The sequence below is a fragment of the Alexandromys fortis genome, unplaced genomic scaffold (assembly GCF_014885135.2).
Source record: "Alexandromys fortis isolate MF-2015 unplaced genomic scaffold, M_Fortis_MF-2015_v1.1 scaffold_7, whole genome shotgun sequence".
Taxonomy (NCBI): domain Eukaryota; kingdom Metazoa; phylum Chordata; class Mammalia; order Rodentia; family Cricetidae; genus Alexandromys; species Alexandromys fortis.
In genome coordinates this window covers 21,731,958-21,757,956 of record NW_026067920.1, presented here as the reverse complement: position 1 = coordinate 21,757,956, position 25,999 = coordinate 21,731,958, and the positions used below count along the sequence as shown (strand labels likewise).

The following is a 25,999-nucleotide window of genomic DNA, read 5'->3' as shown; positions in this document are numbered from 1 at the left end:
TTTAGGCTCAGAGAAGAAATCAGGCTTGGTAGCTTTTATCAGATACACAGTACTTCTTTGAAAAAGGAAGATGCTGTGGTTAAAATTTTTGCTTAAAAATAGAAAAAGAAATGCACATAGGAAGATGTAAGATCTAAAATTTAGAGAATGCAATAGTGGCTATATTTAGCATCTCAATTCTGGCCACATTAGAAATTCTCAGAGAGCTTTGAAAACAGAGTCTTACCTTCTATAAGTGTAACCAAATTGGTTTCAATGGGGTGTGGCAAACCTATCTTTAAAGCTCTTCTGGGAGCCTAGTAAGCAGTCAGGATTGAGAATCACAGGCATATATCTACTACAAATAGGTATGAACAATTAATTTTAAATACATACAATGATTACAAAATGTTAAAAAGACAGAAAAAGAATATACCAGAACAAAAAAAATGTATCTTTTTTGGTACTATGTTATATAATACATAGGTCTCACAAATGTGTATTAAGATGTGTGTAACACAGCTCTTGCGCAAGACATTGAAAGCCTAACAGAAAGACTTTAAAAGCCACAAAAGACAATAAAGCACAGTAAATTGCAGTAAGATGTCATTAGAGGAAATAAAGGAAGTATTCTGAGATCTACAAGTCAGAAAGAAAAGTTTATACAGAAATGTTTCAGGTCAAAAAGATAAAAGAAAATACACATAAATATTATTTTCTATCACTGACCAGAAAAAAAATACAGAAAATGACACTCAAATAACAATATTTAAATTCTTTTTTTTAAAAAAATTATATATTTTTGGTAATATGACTATTGGAAGTTTGAAATAAAAATCCCCTTAAAATGTAAAATAAAGATTACAGGCAAACATAAAGCTTAGACTAACTTATAAAAATAGAAGACTATCAACAACTTAACCCAACAGTGATCTTTGGTTCTTCTACTAAGAGATTAAGGGCTTGTCTAAGACATGTCCCATAAAAAAATGACTAAAACATGGACCAAGGTATGGGAGGTTGGGAAACAGGTGAAATTCAAATAGAAAGTTCTTCGATTTAAAAAGAACACAGTTTATACCAACAAACCTTATAATAAAAAAAAAGAAAGAAAGAAAGAAAGAAACCTGGAGCATACATTTCCCTAATTGATTAGACAAAAAACATAAGAATCTAAAATGAATTATATTTTCAAATAAAATTAAGTGGCATTAAAGTATCAATGAAGCTTACAAGAAAATAACATTGACATTTAACAATCTCATAGTAAAAGGACTATAAATCCATCAAATAGAATCTACCAGAAATTTAAAACACAAAGTAAAATTCCTCAACTACCAAACTCAGTCTCAAATGACTTCAAGTATGAATCAGGATTAAGATATTTTCTTTTAGGGTTCTTTCATTTTTGAAATAACTTGCATATAAAGATGCTTATGTGAAGTATAAGTTAAACTCAATTCTGATACCAAACTTTTACACAGTTATAATCATACGAGAACTGACCGGTGATAGCAACTTTACAGAAATGTTTACAGATAAATAAATATCCTTCACATGTATAGATTCTAAAGAAAATAACAACAGACATCTCAGCAAAATGAGACAAGAGCTATATCCAAGTTAGGGTTGGTGGTGGGTCACTATCCAGTATGACAAAGCTATGAGTTTGACCCCCAAGAACAAGCTACGTAAATACATAAATAGATGCAAGCTTGAACTCTGTAGTACAATAAATCATAAGTCACTGATAACATCCAACTCTAGTCTTAGAATTTTTCCAGACACCTTTGGCTAACTAAAGTCTTCACCAATATTATCGATTAAAAACAAACAGATGTATCAAATAAAACTGTATGACCTTTGCAGTAAAAAATAGAACTGGTTTAGAATCTGAATTCAGCAAGCAGGCATTCAATCTTTAATTCTAATTCTCGGTTCTGTGCTGGTCAGACAAACTGGTGCCTATTTTATGACTTTTTCGGGTGATAAACAGAAAGTGAAACTCAGAGCTTCTGTCATTTAAGTCTATTTTTGTAAAGCAATGATAAAAATCAACTATGCATTAAAAATATCACACAAATTGAAAAAAATTAAAATTCAGAGGTGAAAAAAATTAGAAATCATTTAGTCACTTGGGGGGTCCATGTAGGGAAACACATAGTAGACTTCAAAGGCCTATGAATCACCCAAAATTTTATGTACAGGTATAATTTTAAGGAGAGAATTTTCTACAAGAGCTTTTAATAGCCTTTCAAAAGATTTGTGGCTTAGCCTGTAACCATTTCTACAACCATCAAGATCTGGATTATGCTCCTAGCGTTAGAGTTCCACAGCCATCTGCACACCATCACACTGTGTTGATGTACCCTAACTGCCAAGCCATGGGATTAACTCCTCCTCCTAACAAAACACAGCAGAAACTGTCATGACTTAAAACTCTCAGCCAGCCTGTCATTCCTAAGTGCTCACTGTCATTCTTCAATTTTGTACAAGTTCTAAAGTGCTATCGAATCAGTCCATACACATAATCTTAGTTGATGAGAACTTGTAATTCAACCAAAATGAGTTTATTTTGATTCTAACTCTCCTAAACTATATTACATCTCTATTAACTTACAGAGCACATCTGTAAAAATGCAATGAACCTCTTGTTGCAAGTTCTTAATGAGTCTGCCAGAATACAAGAACTTCCATCCATAAAAACACCAACACCTTCTTAGTGTAATGACATTGTAATGGCTGCAACTGGTCTATAAATAATACAAATTCACATAAAATATCCATTGCTACACTCTTAAAGGTATTTTATATGTAATTTCAAAGTCAAGTTAGCTTTGTTTTTGTGTTAGTGGTATCAAAGATAAAATAAAATTCATAGGTAAAGCAAGTGCGTTATGAACAACAAACACCTGTAGCCACTACCACCCACCCCTTATCAGTGTGTGCATGTGTGCCAAAGGTCAGGCAAGGGTGTCACTCCTCAGGCACTCTGGAACTTGCTGAGTATACTTGGCTGGCTGGCCAATGAGTCCCAAGGATCTTCCAGGTTCTGTGTCTATTACCATGACCAAATTCTTAAAGTGTGTATTCTAGAGATCTAATTTGGGTTCTCATAGTTCCTTGGTAAGCACTTCTCTAATTGAGTTATCTCCCATTTATTTTGGTTTGGTTTTGTAAAGGTATTCTCAAAGTAAGAACTCAGGAAGAACAGGGTTTTTTTCCCTCAATCATTATCTGGAATTTTGAAACTTGAGACACAAACTGAAAATTAGAAATGAATCTTTAAAAAATTCAGTTTAAATCCTATTAGAAAGATTTTTATGTTTATTTTATTTGTACTCGTGCCTGTATATGCCATGAGAACACACGTGGACCCCATGACCCACATGTAGCCATCTCATGAGCCTACAATCATCACTCTAAACAGTTTAAAGCACTCCGGTATTCACAGACCAGAGTTGTCAGACTTACCATTTAGACACAAAGTCATTTGAACATTTTCAAAGTGTTAGTTTCAAATTCTAACTAGTTTTGTATTTATTTCATCTACTAGAAATTTTAAGTTAGTTTCTCTATTGAAATAATACTACTAAGCCGGGCGGTGGTGGCGCACGCCTTTAATCCCAGCACTTGGGAGGCAGAGGCAGGCGGATCTCTGTGAGTTCGAGACCAGCCTGGTCTACAAGAGCTAGTTCCAGGACAGGCTCCAAAAACACAGAGAAACCCTGTCTCGAAAAACCAAAAAAAAAAATAAATAAAAAAAAAAGAAATAATACTATTAATACTTAGTTTTTATCTGTTTTGCTAATATAAATAACATAATCAGAACATTACTAAGCAAACCAATCTGGAAGAAAACTATACATTTCACTCTGAATACACCTACACTTTTAACACTGCATACACATATTTATCCCTGAAAGTTCCCTGACATTACTTGGAACGGTTTACTGGACAGACATACCGGAAGCTGTGAATGCCCTGAAGCTCCTGCTGCAGAACCTCTTGAGTTGTTGCTATTAAGTCCAATGCTCCAACAAATTCAGAAGTAGATAATAACACCTGCACTGTAGGCTGAGTTTGGTGTACAGTGGCCATTAACTTCAGTTTATTGTATATTTTAACACAATTGTTTCTGCTAAGTGCCAGTCTTAAAATATGTAGTGATCCTTCACACATAACTTTATCAATCTGTGCAATTTTATCTCGAAGCATTTTTACAGCCTGGGAAGTTTTCTTGAGGTAGTCCTGCAATTCGTGTTGAGAGGTCATTGCATGAAAAAATGCTTCTGAACGTAGAGAGATCTGGTGAGCAATGTTTACTTCCACAATATCCAGATAATGGCTCAGCTTCAGAGGGAAGAAAAAAAAATTAGATATATTTTAAGATTATCATTCTTGACTATCCAAATAACTTTCTGGAAATGATAAAATGTTTCGACAAGTACTAAATTCTATTGCGTGACTTGTTGGATCATGGGATCCTTGGATTCTGACACACAAAATGGGTATCAAAAAGTGCAGCCCCAAACCAGATAAATGTGAGATCAAAGAATACAAGCTTATTTGCCTACTTCTTCCTTTCCAGACACTGCTACCCTTTAAATACTATCTCTGTCTCACAATGAGCTCAGGGCTTACTGGTAGTCTGAGTTCTAAGATTTCAGAGAAAATGATCTCCTTGGCCCACATCAACATCCTATGTCATTTATCTAAGTAGATGGCTTTTTCTTCTATGTACTATCACATCTGTTTCACATGCATGTATGTTTTCTAATTTTAACAAACAGCTATAATTAGCATTCTCATTTTACAAATGAGAAAACACATTAAATAACTTGGATACAGTCATGTGGTTAGCCAGTGCCAAAACTAACACATAAAACCCATGTCTGTCAGACTCACTCTGCATACTAGACTGCACTATTTCAAACTGAGAGCAGACCGCCTGTTGGTTCGGTCACATATTACATTACCATTCATTTTGATGGTCTTTTTTCAAGGCTGCTTATTTTATATTTCAAAATTATTCTTTTAGCCATTTATAGTTTTTACTCTGATGTCTTATACTCTTAAGAGAGTGATAAATGCCTTAAATAATTAGCTCATGTATATTATAATACTACCATGCTTAATTCTTACTGTTGTATAATCTGGAACTCTGAAATTTGTTGCCTCTGTGACTATCAGCCCAATGCACATCTACTGACCCACAGGGCTACCTTTTCCTTTCTTTTTCTAAAAGAATATGCTTATAGTATCTCCATTTCTCTTGGTTGTTACTTTCAGATTTTGTAACCTAGGCACTATTTCTGAATCACAAAGTGTTAAAGGATTAATGAACTTTTCAGTCTCTATGATTTAAAGAATTAGAAGGTATTATTTTCAACAGTGGTCATTTACTTAATAATATTTTTTATTTAATCTAAATGGGTTACGAAGAAATTTTATAATTTAATTTTCTTGAGCTCATACCCTTTTTCTTCTCATCTTCAATACAGCACACTACTGAACAAGCAACATGAATACAAACACAGTAAAATCGATTATATGTTCAAGTGGAGCCAACTGTCAGAACGGCATCTGATGAATGGATAACCTTCACCTACGCCTTACATGATGCTGCCAATCTCTGGACCGGTTTAACACATTTGTGATTTTAAAAATAAACTAAAAAAGGAAATAAAGCAAAAAACAATGGCGAGAAAGTAAACAACTTTGTTCCTATGCACAGTTACTTCCCCTCAGCCCCTGAAGTGCTTAAGATCAAACCCAGGCTCTGAGTCATGAGAGGCTCACTCTACCACCAAGTTACAGATCTAGTCCTGCCCCCACCCCCTTTTTTAAGGAAAGCCTTAAAACAAAAAAAGCACTTGCTTTATTTTGTGGGGGGAGGGGTACATGTCACAGCCTAATGTAGACATCAAAAGAAAAACTGTGAGTCATTTCTCTCTTTCTGCTGTGTGGATCTTGGCGCTGCAATTCAGAATTCAGGTCATCAGGCTTGGAGTGCCATCTTTGCCCCCTGGGTCATCTCATCCAGAAAAAGCCTTTCTTAATGAAAACACAGAGCAAAGATTTGAATTCAGATGCACTCCCATCACAGAGCAGCACCTGTTTCACAGAGCAGGAAACAATGTTGCTTGACAGTTAGCAGGGGACTAATTGCCCCACTACATCAGGAGTTTGAAAGAGCTAGCCTAATGCTTTCATTCCTATTCTAACAGAGCAGAACAAGAAGAGCCAGAGTGGAAATACAACAAATCTGCCTCTGGGACTTAAAAAATTGTTTATTTCCATCACTTTAGTTACTTTAAATATTCAGAATGAGAAAAGAATATCCTTTGAATTTTAAAGATTTTTGGAATTCATCAATATTCCATTAATCCACTCTTTCCAAAAGCATAATACTTTCATAATTTATTTCCTATTAAACTGATGTAAAGGACTGAATTTTTAAATTACTTTTACAACTATATGTATAGTTAATGACGTGGAGTTTTTGTTTTTTTTAGGTATTATTCTAACAGAGTATAAGACTCTAAACGTGAAGTGCAGTCAGGAAATAAGGTAACACGTATCATAAGCCACTGTTTATAATCAGTAAAAATATAAAAAGGACTCTCACTCAAGGAAAAGCTTTTCATAAGTGAAAGTTTCTAAGGGAAAAATAACCATCTTATTCTCATTTACAGTAATGAGAAAAGGAATGCACATGATTCTTGCCCACAAGTCTTCTCAGGCCCCTGGTCTGTTCTTCAGTTCCTACGGAAAACTGGATCCTCTTTATAGACTTGAAAGAGGCTTTCATAGGTCAAGCAATGTCACAAGAGTGAAATAAAATGTCCTTAAGAATCAGTCATGACTTTTAGAGGCTCTAGGCCAAGTGCTGAGAAAGAACAGAGATTAAAGACTTTACTGTCACTCAAACTGTAGAAAGATTCTAGATATGCCCAGAGTTCTGAATTAAAAACAACTTTCAAGATGTCTACTCTAAGACATAGTAACACAGTAAAATTTAAAGATTGCTGACCAAAGAAATGCAAAAGACTAGGCTTTATAAAGCAAAAATAGTGTAGTAGGAGTATTCTATTTTAACTAAAACATGTTTTGTTTGAAAATAATGATCTTCAATATTGAAGAGAAGAAAACATCACTTCACAAAGTTGGTTCACTGAGCTTTTAGATCACTGTTACGGAGTCAGCTAATGTGTAACTGAAATATTTAGGATAAACACAAAGCAATTTGTACCTAGTATATTCTCTCCACTACAATGTCATCACTTAGGGCCAGTGAGATAGCAAAATCACATGGCTCCTAAGTCCAAGGATCTGAGTTAAATGCCCAGAACCCACATAATGGAAGGAGAGAATGACTCCACAAAACTGTCCTCTGACCTCTGCACCTACACAGTGCATCTATCTCACACACATGCAATAAGGTTTTTAAAGTAAAATTCCACCCACTCTATTTTAGTGAAGAATTCTTTTCACAGTCATAACTTTGCCCCACTAAGAGTCTACTTCCTAACCCATCAGTTAAGAACACAGTTGTTATAATTTTGACTGGCAACAAAAATGAACTTAATGGGTAGGAGAGGTGGTAGAGCACTTGGCCTAGTATGGATGAAGCCCTAGGTTCAACCCCAACACCAAGAAAGAAATGAAGAGGAAAGAGAAAGAAGGGAAAGGACTGGAAAGGGGAGAGAGGAGGAGAGAACATCTAAAAAGCAGAACTTAATCAGTAAATCTAAGATGTATTACCACCTAACCAGAATAAAGTTCGCTGTATGGGAAAAGTTAGTGAGAAATTAAATTACCTTTTCTTGAAGCAACTTGGAAGAAGCTGCATCGCGATTTCCTTTCCCACCAGCAGTATTAAAATGAGACCATGGTAAAACTGAATTAAAAGTTAAAGAATCGTCCAAGGCAAAATCTGGTTTCATAAAAATCTATCAAAAGAATGCATTGTCCCCAATTAGTTAAATATCTTCTCTATATTTATTACCTCTTACATTATACTACATTAGAATACCCTTAAACAAACTTAACTTGGATCTTAAATATGAGAAGCAAAAGCAAAAATCTCAATCACAAAAATTATTTCTCACCAAGTTAAAATGCTCATTAAAGGTAGAAAAATGGGGCTAGGGAGATGGCTTAGCAGTTAAAGAGCACTTGCTGCTCTTGCAGAGACTCTGGGTTTGCTTCCCAGCACACACATGTAAGTTAACAACCATTTGTACGTCTAGTCCCGGGGTGAGATGCCATCTTCCGATCTCCACAGGCATCAGGTACACATGTGGTGCGCATACATAACACAAGAAAAATGCACAAACATATCAAATTAAGTAATAAACCTAAAACACAACAAAACAAAAAGTAAAACTTAGCTGCAGTGGTAGTGATGCTTGTACTTCCAATAATCAAGAAGCTGAGGCAGGAGGACTGCCACAAGTCTGTGGTCTGCAGTGAGTTTAAAGGCAGCCTGGGCCACACACTGGGCACCTATCTATAAAAGTAAATAAATAACAACTGAATTGAAGAAAAAGAAATGCTTTTGCCTTTACCAGTGTGGATCGCCGTAAGCCTGCATCAGTGACTCCAATCATACATCACACCCAGCCAATAACACAGAGTAGCAGGCCTATCCTAATCTGCATATTTCCCACTGACAGTTTTAAAACTGTCAAGTATCAGTTTCCCCAAATTATACTTCTACTTTCTCCTACTAAACATTCCTTCAGAAATGATGTCAGAATAAACAAACTAAACCATTCAGTTATGATGAGCGTTTCCTTCCCCACTCTCCACATCCACCTAAACAGTGATTTCCTAAGGATTTCCTGTCTTCATCTTCTCAGCACTAAGAAATTGAATTCCTCATTTATCTCTGACTTACTGATATCCCTGTCTAACAGAGACACTCCGCATTGTGTCTAACAATCTATTAACTTTCCTGTTTAAAACTCTTGGTGGAGGGGCTGGAGAGATGGCTCAGAGGTTAAGAGCGTTGCCTGCTCTTCCAAAGGTCCTGAGTTCAATTCCCAGCAACCACATGGTGGCTCACAACCATCTGTAATGAGGTCTGGTGCCCTCTTCTGGTCTGCAGGCATATACACAGACAGAATATTGTATACATAATAAATAAATAAATATTTAAAAAAAAAAACTCTTGGTGGATTCTTACCTATGACTACCGTCCAAATTCTGCAAGGCATCTAAACTCACCAGGGAGGTGGGGGAGGCAGGGCAGGTTGTCTCCACTCACCTCTTTACACCTGTATCACTGCCCCACATACACATTTGTACATTACATTCTAGTACAAATCATCTTCTATACTCTCTTAGGCTTAACTAGCTTCATATCCTGTGACCTAAAATGCCCCTTCTTGCTTATCTTCCTGAAGAACATGACCCAATCAAGTGTAAATATGTACGATCCAGACACTAATCATTCCACCTCTGAAGACAAGTATGCCATGTACAATTAATTATAGATTTCATACTTCAAAAATTATTTAATAGGCATCTCTGAAGATCACATGTTCTTAGTTTATTAGTAACCAAACTGATTAATCACTGTGTTCCCTAACATCAAAGGGCTGAAAACATACTTTAATTTATTAATATTTTATTTTATTTACCAATTCATACATCTATATAAAAATAGTATGAACATGATAAGGAAAAAACTAATTAGGGGTAGGAATAAGTTTTCTAATCCATGCTTTAATATTATACTCAAAAGAATTAGTTCAACAAATATCTATTAACTGTCCATTATGTTAGCTATTAAGAGGAAGTAAAGATAAATTACTACCCATATTCTAATCTCAAGGATTATCAATCGAAGGAATATGATTAGAGTATATATATAGTTAATTAGTTGATGCTGTGTATCCCTAGGTTCCACTCAGTTAATTCAACCATGAACTGAATTATTCAGAAAAAACTTCTATATTAAGCATGTACAGGCTTCTCTTCCTTGTCAGTAACCCTAAACAATATGGTACAACTATGCACATAGCACTTACATACTATTAGGTATTGTAAATAAGCTAAACATGTGTACTCAAAACACACAGACACATATATGCATATTTTATGCAGTATTTAAGGGACTGGGGCACTGGCACATTTTGGTATTGGGGAAGGAGGGTCCCTACGAATAGCAATTTTCTTAGGGAGCAGGTTCCCCAGTGACTCCTTTTTGACAAAGGAGTAAATTGTGTTCAGTTGGAAAGAAGAAGTAAACACATAAAAATTGCCTTTTAGAAGAAAATTATAAAGGATTTAAGTACAGGAGGGGATGGGGGTCTTCCAAGGTAGAAGAAACAATGTAAGTACAGCATGTAACCAGCAAAAATGAGTGTGGCTCAAGCTGAAAAGAAAAAGAACAAAGAGCAGCAGCAGAAGTTCCACTAAGAGAGCTCAAGGACAGCTTGAATTTCATTCTGTAGGAGACTGGAACATTTTCAAAGTCCTCCCTCTTCCTGTCTTCATCCTCCGGTCACTGTCACTGCCCTCCTGAGAATCTATGTAAACAACAGACACTCTTCTAGGGGTAGGGGGTTGAGGGAGAGCAGCCTTCATCTCTATGGGTAGAAGGAGGTGCTAAGGGAAAAGTGAAGAGACACAAAACTTAATGATACTACACCAGAAGACTCCATGAACCTAAAGAAAAGGGGCCACAATTCAAACACAAGAAACATCCAGAAGTCAAACTAGACCTTGCCAGAGACCTTCTCCATAACTAAAAAATGAAGTAGAGAAGCAATGCTAAAAGCTGCAAGGAAAAAAAAAAAAAGTCACCTCCCAAAGGGAGAAATATCATAGTAACTTCTGCAGCCCAAAGTCAGGAAACCCTGAGTGAGTCTTTTTAAGTACAGGAAGTAAACAATTGCCGACCAAGAGCACTATACCCAGGAACATTATCTTTCAACACTGATCCATAGGTAAGGATATTTCAGGCAGACACAAATGAAGACAATGTGTAACAACAAAGCCAGCACAGCAGGAAATTCTTAAGGGAATTCTAACGGGAAGGGTGAATAATGAAAGAATCCACTTCCATGAGACAGCTCTCTCTCTCTCTGAGAAACCCACACATTCATACTCCTGGGTGTCCCTCACTTTATTTCCAAGTATCTCATTCCTTCTCTAAACCCTACCGCTGATAACCTACATTAAAAGCCCCTCACTAAATGAGTACATTACCTGAAAGAACAGATGAACAAAGAAGAGCTGGAAGAGAAACAGGTCTAGCCCAGTGCACCAGCTAACCCCCAAAACTAAGAGGGAAGGAAGAAAAGAAATAGCTGTAATCCAGTCAGTCAGGATCTCACAATAAAATCACAGGAAATAACAGGGTTGATTAAAAAAAAACTCAAATATAAATAAAAACTGAGACCCACTCACCTAGCAAAGATGCCTAAAAACTTAATGTCAAAGAATGCAATCAACCTATCAAGCAAACAGAGGCAGTGAACAAAAAGGCAAAGCTATTTTTATAACTGAGGAAATAGATTTCAAATTAAAAAAAAAATCTAAAAGAGATAAAGGAGGACACTGAAGGGCCTGGAAAGATGGTTTAGCAGTTAAGAACACTTGCTGCTCTTACAGAGAGGACCTGGGTTCATTCCCAGCACATACATTAGGTAACTCACAACTGCCTCCAACTCCAGTCCCAGACAATCTGATGGCCTCCTCTGGCCTCCACAGCCACCTGCACACAGGATACACAAACACGCAAACAGAAACTCACATAAACACACATACACACAGAGGACACTGAATAAAGGGAATGATTCACCAAGAACAACTAATAATTACAACCATTTATGCACCAAATGTGAGTGCTCCTAGTTACATAGAACAAACACTAAAAGACATAAAGATCCCATAAGAAACAAACACTAAAAGACATAAAGATCCCGTAAGTCCTGACATAGTAACAGTGGCATGATGTGGGATTCCCCTCTGTATGCTGTGAATATATTTTATTACCATTGGCTAATAAAGAAGCTGCTTTGGCCTATGACAGGATAGAATATAGATAGGCAAGAAAACTAAACTGAATGCGGGGAGAAAGAAGACAGAGTCAGGCAGATGCCATGTAGCCGCCCAAGGAGCAAGATGTGAGATAACAAACCACAAACCTTGTGGTAAAATATAAAATACTAGAAATGGATTAATTTAAGATGTAAGAGCTAGCTAGCTATGAATATGCCTGAACCACTGGCCAAACAGTGTTATAATTAATATAGGTTTTACGTGTCAGGTTTGGGTGGCCAGGAAACAATAACAGTCTCCATTTATAGTGGCAAGGTTCAATACCTCACTCTCATGCTTACACAGGTCTCCCAAACTTAAAAATCAGCAAAGAACTGTAAGCCACACCATAGATGGACTGAATTTAACAAATTACCACAGAATAGTCCAAACAACACAAAGGGAATGCATAGGCTTCTCAGCAGCACATGGAACCTAAACTGGTAACATCACAGTCAACAAGCACAAGAGCACACACTGAGAGAATTCCTTGTATATTACCCACTGTGGTATCAAAGCAGAATTCGGCAGTACCAGAAACATCAAAAAGATCACAAAAACCTGGAGACTACACAATACAGTTATGAAGAACACTGGATCATTGAAGAAATCAGGGAAGAAATTTAAAAATTCCTAGAAACAAATGAAAATGAAAACAAAACAACCTCACTGTTCCTCTGGAATAAATGCAGAAAAGACATCTGACAAAGTTTAACACACTTTCATGATAAATGTACTGGAAAAGTATGCACAGACAGACCATACCTCAAAAGAACAAAGTGCATATATAGCAACCTACAGCCAACATTATACTATGTCAGAAACTCTGGAAACATCTCCTAAGATCTGAACCAGATCAGGGTATCTACTATCTCTTATTCAATACAGTGCTCAAAAATCTTAGCTAAATCCCCAAGACAAAAGAAAGACAGAAAATGATAAAACTAAGAAAGGAAGATTTTATTTCTATTTTCTAATAACAATTCTATACTCAAAAGTCCTTACAGATGCTATCAGAAAACTTTTAGAAGAAATACTTTCAATGAAGATACAGAGTACAAAATTTCAACATACAAAAATAAAACAAACAAAAGCAGTAGCTTTCATAAATATCAATAACAAACTTGCTGAGAAACAAATTAGGAAAATTAGCTGGGCATGCTGGCATATGCGTTTAATTCCAGCACTTGGGGGCAAAGGCAGGTGGAGCTTATAAGTTCAAGGCCAGCACAGTCTACAAATGAACAGCCAGGGCTGTTACACATAGAAAATCTGTCTCCAAAAACAAACAAACAGAAAATAAATTTAAAAAATTAATAATAGGAAAATACACCCAATCACAACAGCTCAAAAAGATAAATTAAGTACCTAGGAATAAATCTAACCAAGGAAGTCAAAGATTTTTCAATGAAAACTTTAAGGCATTTGAAAAAGAAATTTAAAAGATACTATATGAAGAAAAGACCTTCCTTGTTCCTGGACTGGCAGAATTAATATTGTGAAATGGTTATACAACTACAAACAATCTCAGATTCAACATAATACCCATCAAAATTCCAATCACATTCTTCACAGAACTTACTTTTTCTTCTAGTTCTGAGAAGAATAAATTCATATGGAAACACAAAAAAAAGCACACAGAGCCAAAGTAATCCTTAGCAGAAAGAACACTTACGGCGGGTATCAAAACAGCTGAGCTCAAATTATACTCTAGAGCCATAGTGGCATAGACAGCACCGTACTGGCACAAAAATGGACATTTAGGCCAAAGAAACAGAATATAGGACAAAGAAATAAACCCACACAGTTATGGCCACCTAATTTCTGACAAACACAAGCCATCAAAAATGTACGCTAGAAAAAAGACAACCTATTCAACAAATGATGCAGGTGAAACTGGATATTCACCTGCAAAAGAATGAAAATAGGCTCATATCGCTCACACTAAACAAAAATCAAAGCACATCAATTAATTTAAAACCTGAAATGCTAAAGCTGTTGAGGGAAAACAGGGAACATACATCAAGATCTTAGCCATAGGAAAGACCCTGTTGAACAAACTTCCAATTGTACTGGAAATGACTCCCAAGCATTAACAAATATGGAATTTAAAGTTTCCACACAGCAAAAGAAACTATCAGTAGAATGAAGAGAGAGCCTACAGACAGCGAGAATTTTTGCTGGCTATACTTTAGACAGGAGACTGACATTAGAATATACGAAGAGTGAAAATTAGATACCAAAATCTAAAACTGCTGATCAATAAATAGAATAATTGATAAATGGTTTGAAAGAGAGAAAAAAAGACAGACGGTAGACCAACCGTACTTTAAGAAGTGTTCAACATCTTTAGCCATCAGAAAAATGCAAATTAAAACTACTTTGAGGTGCTAGCTCACCCAAGTCAGAATTAAGAAAAAAGTAACAAACGCTGCCAGGGATATGGGAAGAGAAAGCCCTATTCATGTGGTAGATGTGTAACCTAGTGCAGTCATTAAAGAACCAGTATGACGGTTTCTCAAAAATTAAAAATAGAACTAATCATATGACCTAGCTATAATATACCTGGGCATACATGCAAAGGACTCAACAGCCTGCCCTAGAGATACCTGCAGATCCATGTTTAGTGCTGAATTAGTCAAAACAGCAAGGAAATGGAACCAACATTCCACCAATAGATGAAGGAATAATGAAAATGTGATATATAATATATAAACACAAGAGAATTTTAACTACAATGAAAAGTGAAATAATGAAATTTGCAGGAAAATGGATGGACCTGGAAAGTATACTAAGCAAAAACTCAGAAATTCTGACAAAAATTACACACTCTCTCTCCTATGCAGACCCTTGCTTGTTTATATGTAAATAGTGTAAGTGTGGGGACAGACTGTGAAACTAGAAAGGAGACGGGTGTGAGGGAAGAGGAGCTAAGGAAGTGGGTGGCCAACAGTCATAAGCACAAGAAAAGAAACTGAAGGTACAAGGGAGTGTCAGGGAAATGGGGTAACGAGGGAGGGGAGAAAAAACAAAAGCAAATTTTGTTTCAGAATGCCATAATGAATCCTAATACTGTGCAGGCTAATTAAATATTTTACATAAAAATAAAGAGGTAAAAATCATTTATCTGAAGAAATCTTTAAATTAAAGTATAATATATAATAAAATGACATAAAATTAGACACATATAATATACAAATATATACATAGATATATATTCTCAGAAGAGCAGAATAGTCTCACTGGTCAAAAACAGTCAATTGAAAGATTCTTAAGAGGCAAAATTAAACTGAATTCTTATGTCTATGCTTCATTACCTTAGGTACTTGTTCCAGATCTGTCCTGGATTTATCTATCAAAAAAAGTAAAGGGGAAATAGAAATTTTCATATCTGTTTTCATTTTTTATTCATAAATATATTTTGAAGAATTTATCATTACACTAGGCTAAGTAGGTAAATCTATTTTGTCCTTAAAGTGTCCCTCAATCTACCTATGATTTCCACTATAGTAGGTCACACTGAACAAGACAAACGCTGCAGGTAAACTTACCAGTTATTAATAAACAGCTAAGTCCATTTCAATCTTTCTGATGCTCTTTTCATTAAGTGTTTGTAAAATGAGGTATGCTATATGGTTTTAGAAACTATATTAAATTCTAAAATAGTAAGATGGTTTTTTGTTGGTGTTATTGCTGCTGCTGATTACTTTTGTTTTTGAGACAAGATTTTACTTCATCGCCCAAGTTGGCCTGGAACTTCCTATGTAGCCCAAACTTTCCTCAAATTCTGAATTCTCTTGTCTCAGCTGCTCAAGTTCTAGGGTTATAATTGTGTATCACCAAACTCAATTAGAAATATTACTTTTATTTTATTAAAGATATCGACCATTTTATCCCAAATTTTTGGTCAAAGACTGACTTTTGATAGCATATTTATTTTCTTTTCTGACATTTTCTTTTATGTCCAATAAACTCTGTCTTCGTCCTTCCAAGCTAATCTCTGATGAGGTATCTCTTTTCTCAAATTGTCCCTCAACACTTAGACTCCACCCCCGCATGTCTCGTCTGTAAATCTGCTTTATCAATCACTTTGTCTCTCCATAAGCTTCAAATTCTTTCCTTAAATGAAGTTTTCAACTCTACATAAAAATATGCTCAATTCTCTTCTATTTACAAAACTGAGAAGATAAAACCTAGGACCAGGATTGGCTTGAAGCAAGGGAGCCACCTCAGGGGCAAAACCTAAGGAAAATACTGCTGTTAGGCGTTATGCAAATGTGTCTCCTGCCTCATCCACTCAGAGGTCTTTACTCAGTCAGCACCTTACCTGTCTTCAAGTTCATCCCCACTGAGTCTCCATCTTTTGCCTATGTACCCCTTTCCTATGGACTATCGAGGTGTCTCTAACCACTATTCTGCTCTAAAGGCTCACTCCAAAAATCTGTCAAATTCTACACTTCTCAGCATGCAATGAACTTTCTGACATTGTAAACTAATCATTCTCACTTTCCTAGCTTTTCATTTCTAATGTGGAAGTCTCTGTTGATCCCATTATAGTTCCTCTGATACCAACCACCATGCCGGCATTTCAGCCTATATTCCTCCTTCCTGAGCTCTAGGTGTCAACCAGATGTGTCTTTCACTGCAGACTGGCAGCTAAACTAGCCTTCAGCTCTTCCAGAGTCCTTCCTGCCTTTCTCCCTGAATTGGACTCCTCATGTAGACAGCTGCTCAAGCATGAAATACACGAATTATCACTGACATCTTATTCCATTACCACACTGACCATTAAGACCCGTGCCTAGGCTACTTGGCTTTCTGTTCTCATTTCTTCTCTATTTCCACTCTGTCACTGGGGCCACATCATTTCTTACCTATATTACCTTAAGAGCCTCCAATTATCTTCTTGTCTAAAGTCTTACCATCATATAATACCTTATTATTAACTGTTTTCATTAGGAAATGTACAACTGTAAATCTAACCATGTCTGGCTAAAAATATTTTATAGTTCTATATTGCCTATAGAAAGAGTAAAATTCCTGAGCAAGACATACAGAAATCTCTGTGACCTGACCCCTTGCCTGTCCTTTCACCTCATTTCTTACTCCCAATAGAACCAACATGTGAGAGGCTTGCAAATCTCGACAAGCTTTGTCCTCCCTTGACTTCATGGCTTTGTATGTACTGTTCATGTTCATCCCTAGGAAATACATAAATGTTTCACACTAGCTAATCTAAAACACAGGTCACAATCATCAACTATGGGCCCCTTTCTTAAGCTTAGCAAGAAAGGATGTGTGGGCAATTTTATAAAGCTAAAGTGACTAACATATAGTTCTGCAAATATTGGTTTATTTCCTTCAATTCCTTGAAAGCTAAGACAATTTCTTACTCTTTTATTTTTAAGCAACAAGCAATGCACCAAGCACCAAGCAATTACATATTTGTCAAACTGAAGAATTATACTATCACAGTCATGCGCATTCTCTAAGGAACTTTGTAGAAAAGACTATGGCTTTAAACTGTAAAACTGTTTACTAGAAATAAAAGCTAGGAATACAGCCTAGCAAACACAAGGCCCAGGTTTTAATCCCCAGTACCACAAAAATACACAAATAATTTACTAAAAGAAAAACTGTGCATATGACAGGAAACAGAGTTCCAACACTAACAACTGTTCTTTAAAGTTGAGCTGGGCTCATTATCTAGAGTGGCTGATATACGTACCATGAGTATGTAAAAGAGTCCTGTCAAAGGTATCTTTAGGAGGACAAATATTCTTGCATCTCTCATGAATCTTCTCTCTCTAATTAAAATACAATGAATAATAAGCAATGCTATGTGGAAATATGATTATTCAAAACATCAACATGTTTTATACCAAATTACCTCTGAAACTTAATATAATCACTGGCCTCTGAACTTAAATACAAATTAAAAACCAAACCAAATACCACTATGGAGGGACAGAGATACAGCTCAGTAGTAGGCACGTGGCCTAGCTTATGTAAAGCACTGGAATCTACCCATGCAACAAAATAATAAAAGTTTCTTTTCAAGAATGTCATTAAAAAAGACACACGGGCAAGTAGAATGTGAAGACAGGGAAACACTTAGTGTATAGTGTTCAAAGTTCTAGGAGTATTGTGCCAGGTACTCACAGATTGTTTAAGTGGCTCTTCCACTCTGTATTCCCACCAGCAGTGAATGAGAGCTTCTATTGCTCCACATCAGTGCCAGCACTTGTTCTGTCAGTGATTTAGATTTCTGTCACACTAACAATACACAGTTGCACCTCTTCATTTCAACTTACAATTTGTAGGTTGTATATAAAAATACTTGAGACATTATACAAATTAAATATCAGTAATATAGTCATATTCATCCTATTTCTACAAAATCAACAAAGTAAATAGCTGAAATAAAATCAGTTATATTTAAATTAAATTTAAAAATATTAAAAGCAGCAATTATTAAAATATAAATACATATTGAGTTAGGTAATAATAGCTCATACCTATAATCCCAGTTACTAAAGAGGCTGAGGTGGAAAGACCAGTTGAGGCCAGTTGGACAACACAGTGAGGTGAGAGTTCAGCATACACATGCACACACACACACACAAAGTAGAGTCAGCCTTTGTTAGTATATACATATTTCCCACTGTGTCATTTGACTTTTTTAAAGACTGAACTGATAATTGGGATATTAATAATAGTCACTTGCTAAGTTAAAATTGAGTAATAGGCCATTTCAAATTCTGTGTTCAATTCTTGCTTTCGGAAAGAGCAATTTAAAGAAGTATACTGAGATGGGTGTGGATCAACCTCAGTACTTGGGGCATACAGGCAGGCAGTGTTCTGTAAGTTTGCTCTGAAAGTTTGAGGCCAGCCTGATCTATATAGCAAGTTCCAGGCCAGCCAGGGCTACAGAGTGAGACGCTGTCTCAAAAGAAATAGAAATAGTGGAGGAGGAGGAGACGCTGAATTGAACATTTATTTGGATACTGTAAAGGTGTCTGCTTAAGGTGGGATGCTCTGTTGCAGTAAACTGGAGACATGGGAAAAGTTCTACTCTGGATATTTTTTCCTTGGGAACTTTATTCGCAAACAATCTCCCAAGTGATTTAAGCATAACTGTACATGTTCTTCTTCACTCAAGCATCTGGGATGGGGAAGGGGGACTATACTAGCAATTTACAACATTTCCTGAGTTGCCTCTCTCCTTTTTCTACTTGTATTTAAAATAAAATTCCTAAGGAAATATCTGGAACACTGTTGCAAACCTGTCTCCTGTCAAGTATGGTAATGCACTCCCATAGGCAAAAGCGGCAGATCTCTGGATTTGAGGTCAGTCTGGTCTACATAGTGAGATCCAAGCCAGCTAGGGCTAGAATAAGACCTTGTCTCAAAAAAACAAAACATCAGCAATTAATTGAGAATGGAAAGTGATATTCTCTTTCCACCTCCCCAAATTTTAATATATTTATGCTGATTTTTGTCTTTCTCTTCTAGCTCAACTGTGGTCTTTGAAGTCCACCAATACTTTCTGTAACTACAGTCACTGATGAAGTCAGTCAGACATGTAGAATCACCACCTCCAATGCCTAAACCTGACAGTATCCCAACCTCAAAAACACAGAGCAGTGATAATGTTCTTATGGTCAGAGCCCGCCACTGAAAAGCCTGAGAGTTCCACACAGTACTCAACACTAGAGACAGATGAGTGAAAGGGAAGATGTGTGTTTCCCTTGGCCTCATACATTCTCTAGAAGCCAATGGAAGGAGAAAATGTATTTGGTCTACAGGAAGCCAAATGTGTGTATAGTAAGGAACAATAGAATCTCCTCCTGTATAGACTCCCCGCTTCTAGCACCAAATCCTGTAACAAATCGTAACAAAGCAGACCCAACAATTAATGCTCAGATCTCAGAGTGAGTCACCATCTTTCATGACTATCACCAGAAAAGGATGCAGTAAGCTGAAGCAGGGTAGCATATGTGAAGTTCTTTTTGTCTCAGTGAGCATGTTGGCAAGAGAGAGGAATCAGTTTCTGCGGTTGTGCCTTGAACATGTCTAGGACAGTCTCATTGCCTTCAATGTCCTCAGGAAGTTCAACTGTACATCTTTTACAAACTAATTCTAACAGAATATAGAGTATCTTCCTGTTACTGCTATTACATAAGTAGATCTTTGCCTAAGCTTAGATTCCAGTCTGGACATACCTAGAGGTCTTGGCCACACCAGGGGCTCTGATCAGCACAACGGGCCTGCCAAACTCATCCAAAGCTCCCTCTTCATAGACATTATTCACCTAAAAGGATGACTCTATTGCTTGAAATAGAAAGCTTAGGAAATCATTCCCAAGAGAACAGAGGTCTTTAGGTGGGCAATCCTTATTGTCCCCCAAGTCAACAAATAGAAGCACAAAGTGTCAAGATACAAGCTCCACCCCAGGAAAGATTTATACACAAGGATATTGTTACAGCATCTTTGGCAAGCTCAGCCAAATCTTCAGACAGAATGTTTTCATGGTCATAGTCATCTTATTGAAAACTTATCCAACTGTAGACAGCAGAGCCGACATTTGGATTCAGAAGTTGTTGGAATGTTAAAAACAGAAAACCAGACAACTGGGTACTGAAGTCACAACTGGGGATTTCCAAATACAGAAGCCTCTGGACTGGTATGGGCTCAACTTCAGGAAGATGTCATTGTTAGGTTTATCTCAGGATCCCCTTTTGTTCTTTATTTTGAGACAGGGTTTCTCTGTAGTTTTGGAACTAGCTCTTGTAGACCAGGCTGGCCTCAAACTCACAGAGATCCACCTGCCTCTGCCTCCCAAGTGCTGGGATTAAAGGCGTGTGCCACCACCGCCCGGCCCCCCTTTTGTTCTTACAACAGCAGCATCACCCCTTACATGTAGGGAAGAAGCTCCTGCCTTGTGATAAAACAATTTTCCACAACACTTCTTCTCCAGCTTTGCCTGGCTCTGTCACTTCATCTTTCCACACTGACTGGCTGCTTACACTACACCCTGAGTTCTACATGAATGGAGAATTCTCTTTAAAGCTCTTCATCTTCTCAAACTGCCCCCAGTTTCAAATGCTTGTCTGCTGCAATGGCCTCTGTATTCCTGAGATGTGTATAAATCTTGATAGTAGTAAAGTTCCCTCTTAATTCTCTGTCACAGGAAATTTTGGTTTTGGGAGCCTTAGAGAGAATGAACCATCTTAGGGCCTCTCCATCTGATTCTGCCCACAAATCTCTGAGGAATTCAGAGCTTCTAAACAGTGGCATGCTCTTTGTCAGACTCTTACAGACTGTGGCTTTGGCCTTGCACACCTGAACAAGCAAAATACTGATAAGAGGCATTCACTCCACATGAATCCATGTACTCGTCTGTTTCTACTGCTGTTTTGTACTGGTTCCTGGCCAGCCGAAGATGAGTTTCACAGTCTTTGGAGGAACAGCATCTCTATCCCAATGCTGTTCTTCTCTCCAACAAGTCAGTCAGTTCTCTGCTGTGGCCTATACAAGCAGGAATAGGTACTGTTTCACTAGCTGGAATCCAAAGGCCCAGGGCTATTTTCTGAATAGCAGACAGTCTTCTCCATGAAGCCCACTAAGAGGACATGTTTTACTTTCTAACTCATACCTACTCCTCCAGTGTCAGACATCATGAGCCCTGCCTCTCCTCTCACCTGGCTTGCCTTCTCCCCCTTGCACCCTAACCTACTAATCCCCTAAATCTCAAAGATCATCTGAGCTTTAAAAACTCTTACAGCTACTTCTCCTTGGCAGGGTAGGGTAGGGTCCCACTGAATCTTAACACTAATATCTGTAATTCTGAAAAAAACACTACAAAAGAAAGTGAAATAAATCTACTAAAATATATCTAAAGAAACACAACCCAGACAACAGAATTTGGATACATTAAAAAAAAAAAAAAACATTAAAAAGAATACTATGACTTCAAAGATCTACATGAATCAAACTAAAAACCTTTCTTTTACTTTTGACTTGAGTACTACTAAATTCAAGATTAGCTGTTACCTGAGAGATTTCCTGCTGATATGCTATAAAATGTTCCTTGCTGATCTGTGGGAGGTAGAATGAAGGTATGACTTCAGTGTCCACAAAGTCCAGTCCCCATGTTTTTGTGAAGAAGTCAGATTCTCTTTTTGCTAATGTAGGATCATTTAATGCTGCTGGGAGATTTACTTTGGAATGATATACAGTCCATCTATGCTGATCTGTAACTAGAGACGGGGCAACACATAAACTATGTGAATCACCTGCAAAAGTAAACAAGAGACCTCTGTAAAGTTGGCTCTAAGCTTGAAGCATATCCTAGAAAAATAAAAGTGCTTATAGTCTATTTTATAGGCAACCAAACTCTTTCTCCATGGTAAATTATTAGTAAAAGTCAACTAAATAACCCTCATCATCCAGCATCAATCATCAAAGGAGTAAGAAGCATGGGATAAAAGACATGTAGAATTTGAGGGTTACAAACTCCCAAATGGGAGCATATAAGCAAAATCCTTTCATTAATTAATTTCTTTAGTTACAATTTCTCTTTTTTCCAAAACTAAAAATACCTCAGCTTTTCTTTTAAAGATATCTTTTTTCCTATTATGGCAGGCACTCATCATTTAAATGCCCTTTGTTCGGCTTTTAATTACGTGACACAATGGGGCTAAAGTGTTAATCATAAAGGAAAATACAATATACAGTAATTCTCATTATTTACAGATCTGTTATATAAAGTTCTGTGAACACCTAACTAGCAACCAGTAAATTACTGTTCCTGGGGTCATAACATTCTCATCAGTCGGTAAATATATACACCTATCTGCTTTTGTTTCTGTGTAAAGACATTATTTCCTATCCACTGGTCATTATAATACAGATTTCATGACTGTCAACATCATAAGCAGTGCTTGCAAGAAGCTTTCTACATGTTTTCTCCGTAAAGCACAGTGTTTAGTCACACTAGACAGCAGCTCGGTACTATGTACAGGTCATTTTAAACAGCAACAGCTCCAACAAAAAAGCAAAATGCACTGTCATGAAGCAGGCTGCATAAAGAGTATTTGATGCCAGGAGCGGAAACAAGAACTTTAAGCGCTCACAGCTGGAACACCTGTGTTAGACAGCTCAGTTCTTTTTACTGCTCTGCACACATCTACAAATACCACCAAAGCACAACAAATATTTAATATTGGGGTTTAAAACACTATAGGGAATAAGTATATTTTTAAATACAGACTCTGCAAATAATGAGACCTACAAATAATAATTATAAAATCGAATAATGGTTATACTACATTTTAACTAAATAGCTTTCAATATGCATCTCGATTTTCAATAATTTTCCAGCTAACTCCTTTAATGGGAATGAGTGAAAAATTATATTCTAATTTTCCAATCTACTATATAGTTTGGGTTTTAGCATTATAAAATTTGAGGTTAAGTATATGAAACATGACTACACTTTGAATGATAACACAAATCATCAGAAAAATTACCTGTGGGTTCCTTAGGACACACATCTGGCAGTGACTGCACAGGTCGAATGTGTTTTGCTGGATCTACCTCTTTCTTAAAGAAAACATCACTGCTGCTTCCTTGAGGCACTGGAGAAGATCTGTGGCTTGAAGCCATTGCATAAAACCACCACTCGACTAAAATAAGACACAAATCATAATTAACACTACAAACAAAATCTATCTATAGATATAATACACATCACAAGTAGTCTTTCAAAACCAGGAGCATTTTTTCAAAAGCCCTCCAAGTATAAACATTTGAATATCTGTGGCTAATTAAGTAAGTTGTTCAGAACACTTAGTTTTCTAAGAAACTTTTCCTTGTTTGGAAAAAAAAATCCCACAGATGAGCATTCTTACTTAATTTTTTATTAAAAGTACAAATATTTAATAATCTGTAACCAAAATATTAAAGATGAGACACGCCATTCATTCAACAAGATTACAATAATGACACACTACCAAAATGGCTAGAATGTATAAGTTTTAAATCCATTTTGCTGGGTTTGGATCTTGTCTTCAGTCACCAAGAGGAAAACCATTTGAAATTCTTTAACCTGTGTGTACCTTTTCTCATCTATAAAATAGATGAAAAAGACCACATCTTAAATTGATCTGAAAAATTATGGGCATATATACATGTAAAGTTTAATGCAATCTCAATATTAGTGTTCACAGATTAGCTATTATAATTATATAATATCCATATTATATAACAAATGCAGTAATTAACATAAAATCATTAGGAAATACTACTATAAATGAAACAATATTACAACTCAGGGTCAAATAACAAGTACTACTTGATTGTTTTGTTCTGAAATGTTTAGAGATTATCTAATTAAAGTTGTCCTATACTTGAGCTAAATTTAACAAGGCCCCCAAAATTATGTGCTATAACAAATTTAAAAAAAAAAAAAAAACAAGGTGGAAACCTAGCAAATGGAAAAGAATTGGAAATAGGGACTGTAGAGATGGCTCTGTGATTGAGTTCTGGCTGCACTTGCAAAGGACCTGGGTTCACTTCCCAGTAGCCACATGGCAGCTTATAACCATCTGTGACTCCAATTCCAGAAGACCCAACACCCTCTTCTGGCCTCTACAGGTACTGCACATAGTACACAGACATATGTGAAGGCAAAACACTCATGCACGTAAAATAAATCTCTTTTTTAAAGAGCTGTACATAAGAAACAGAAATACAAAACTATGAGCCACAGCAAATAGCTCATCCATGCAGGCTTGCTTCCAGTTTGCTAAAAATTGTATTTCTCAGGGTTACCAGAATATCTATTTAAGCGCTCAACCACTTAACACCCTGCGTTGGGACACATGCTTAATCTCAGCACTGGGGAGGCAGAAGCAGGCAGATCTTGTGACTTACTGGCCAGCCTGGTCTACATATCAAGCAGAAGGGAGGAAAAGAGGGCGAAGGGAGGGAAAAAGACACTGGTAAGAAAACATACATCTCTAAAGGTGTGGCCACAGTCCAACTACTAAAGACCTAGCTTTCAGTTTATAAGAAAACCGGGAACAGGTGAGTAATGTGTAAACCTCACAAGGGTGAAACAATCAAATCAAAAACACAAGAAATTATATAGGAAAACTTGTCTGCTTACTTACAAGTCTAACAAGTCATTCTAGACTAAATAAAGAGGCAACAACTAAAAGCAGTTATACTTGACTGAATCCTGTTTTAATAAAGTGGCTTTAAGATGTCCTTGGAACTTTTAATATGGATTGGACATTAGATGGTATTTTGAAATCATTGATTTTCTTGGTTGTATTAGTAGTATTGAAAATATCAGAAATGTCTTTATGCTTAGCATTAGAATAATAGAATAAAGAAATATTTAAAGTAATATATTTCACTATCTGTAATTTACTTTTAAATTATTGAGCAAAAATTTGAATAAAACAAATCTGACAAAAATTTGAAAACAAAATAAGTAAAATATATTGAGTATTGCATATTCTTTTGTTCTTTCATATGATTTATAATTTTCAAGGAAAAAAGTTTGAGGGAAGGAAACTAGATATTTGTAAAATATTTTTAGTACAAAATGTAAGTATCCAGGGGGGAAAAAAACTACTCAGCTTGTAATCTACCTCATGATGGCATTATTGTATAACTTCAAACATGAAAAAAATCTATTAAAAGGTTTCAAAGTTTATATGGCAGAAGAATTTTACCACATATAGAAATTGGAATTCCCTAACTGATGAATGAGGAGACAGCTGCAATTTATTATGAACATTACTTAGATAGCATATAAAGACTAGTTCCTTCTACACTGTAGTAGTTACTGCCTTGAGAAAGCACAGGTATTACAAAAATATTTATAGTCAACTCTAAATTATCCATATAATTTCTTATTATACATAAGCTAACAGAAAAAGTCCATTTT

The 25,999-nt window shown here is 36.3% G+C and overlaps 1 protein-coding gene across 3 annotated transcripts in view; it reads right to left on the bottom strand.

Annotated features, from left to right (window-relative positions):
• Positions 1–25,999, bottom strand: part of Vps54 (VPS54 subunit of GARP complex) — a 77,595-nt gene that overhangs the window by 41,917 nt on the left and 9,679 nt on the right. The window contains exons 2-7 of one of the 3 annotated variants that reach the window (XM_050141119.1): positions 23,571–23,726; positions 22,093–22,137; positions 17,765–17,843; positions 15,354–15,388; positions 7,803–7,934; positions 3,947–4,332 (exon numbers count right to left, since the gene is read on the bottom strand). In XM_050141119.1, the coding sequence (XP_049997076.1) occupies positions 3,947–4,332; positions 7,803–7,934; positions 15,354–15,388; positions 17,765–17,843; positions 22,093–22,137; positions 23,571–23,594 (701 nt within the window). In that variant the 5' untranslated portion in view covers positions 23,595–23,726. Of the gene's footprint in view, positions 1–3,946; positions 4,333–7,802; positions 7,935–15,353; positions 15,389–17,764; positions 17,844–22,092; positions 22,335–23,570; positions 23,727–25,999 lie in introns of all 3 variants that reach the window. The other 2 variants (XM_050141117.1, XM_050141118.1) reach the window with 2 other exon arrangements.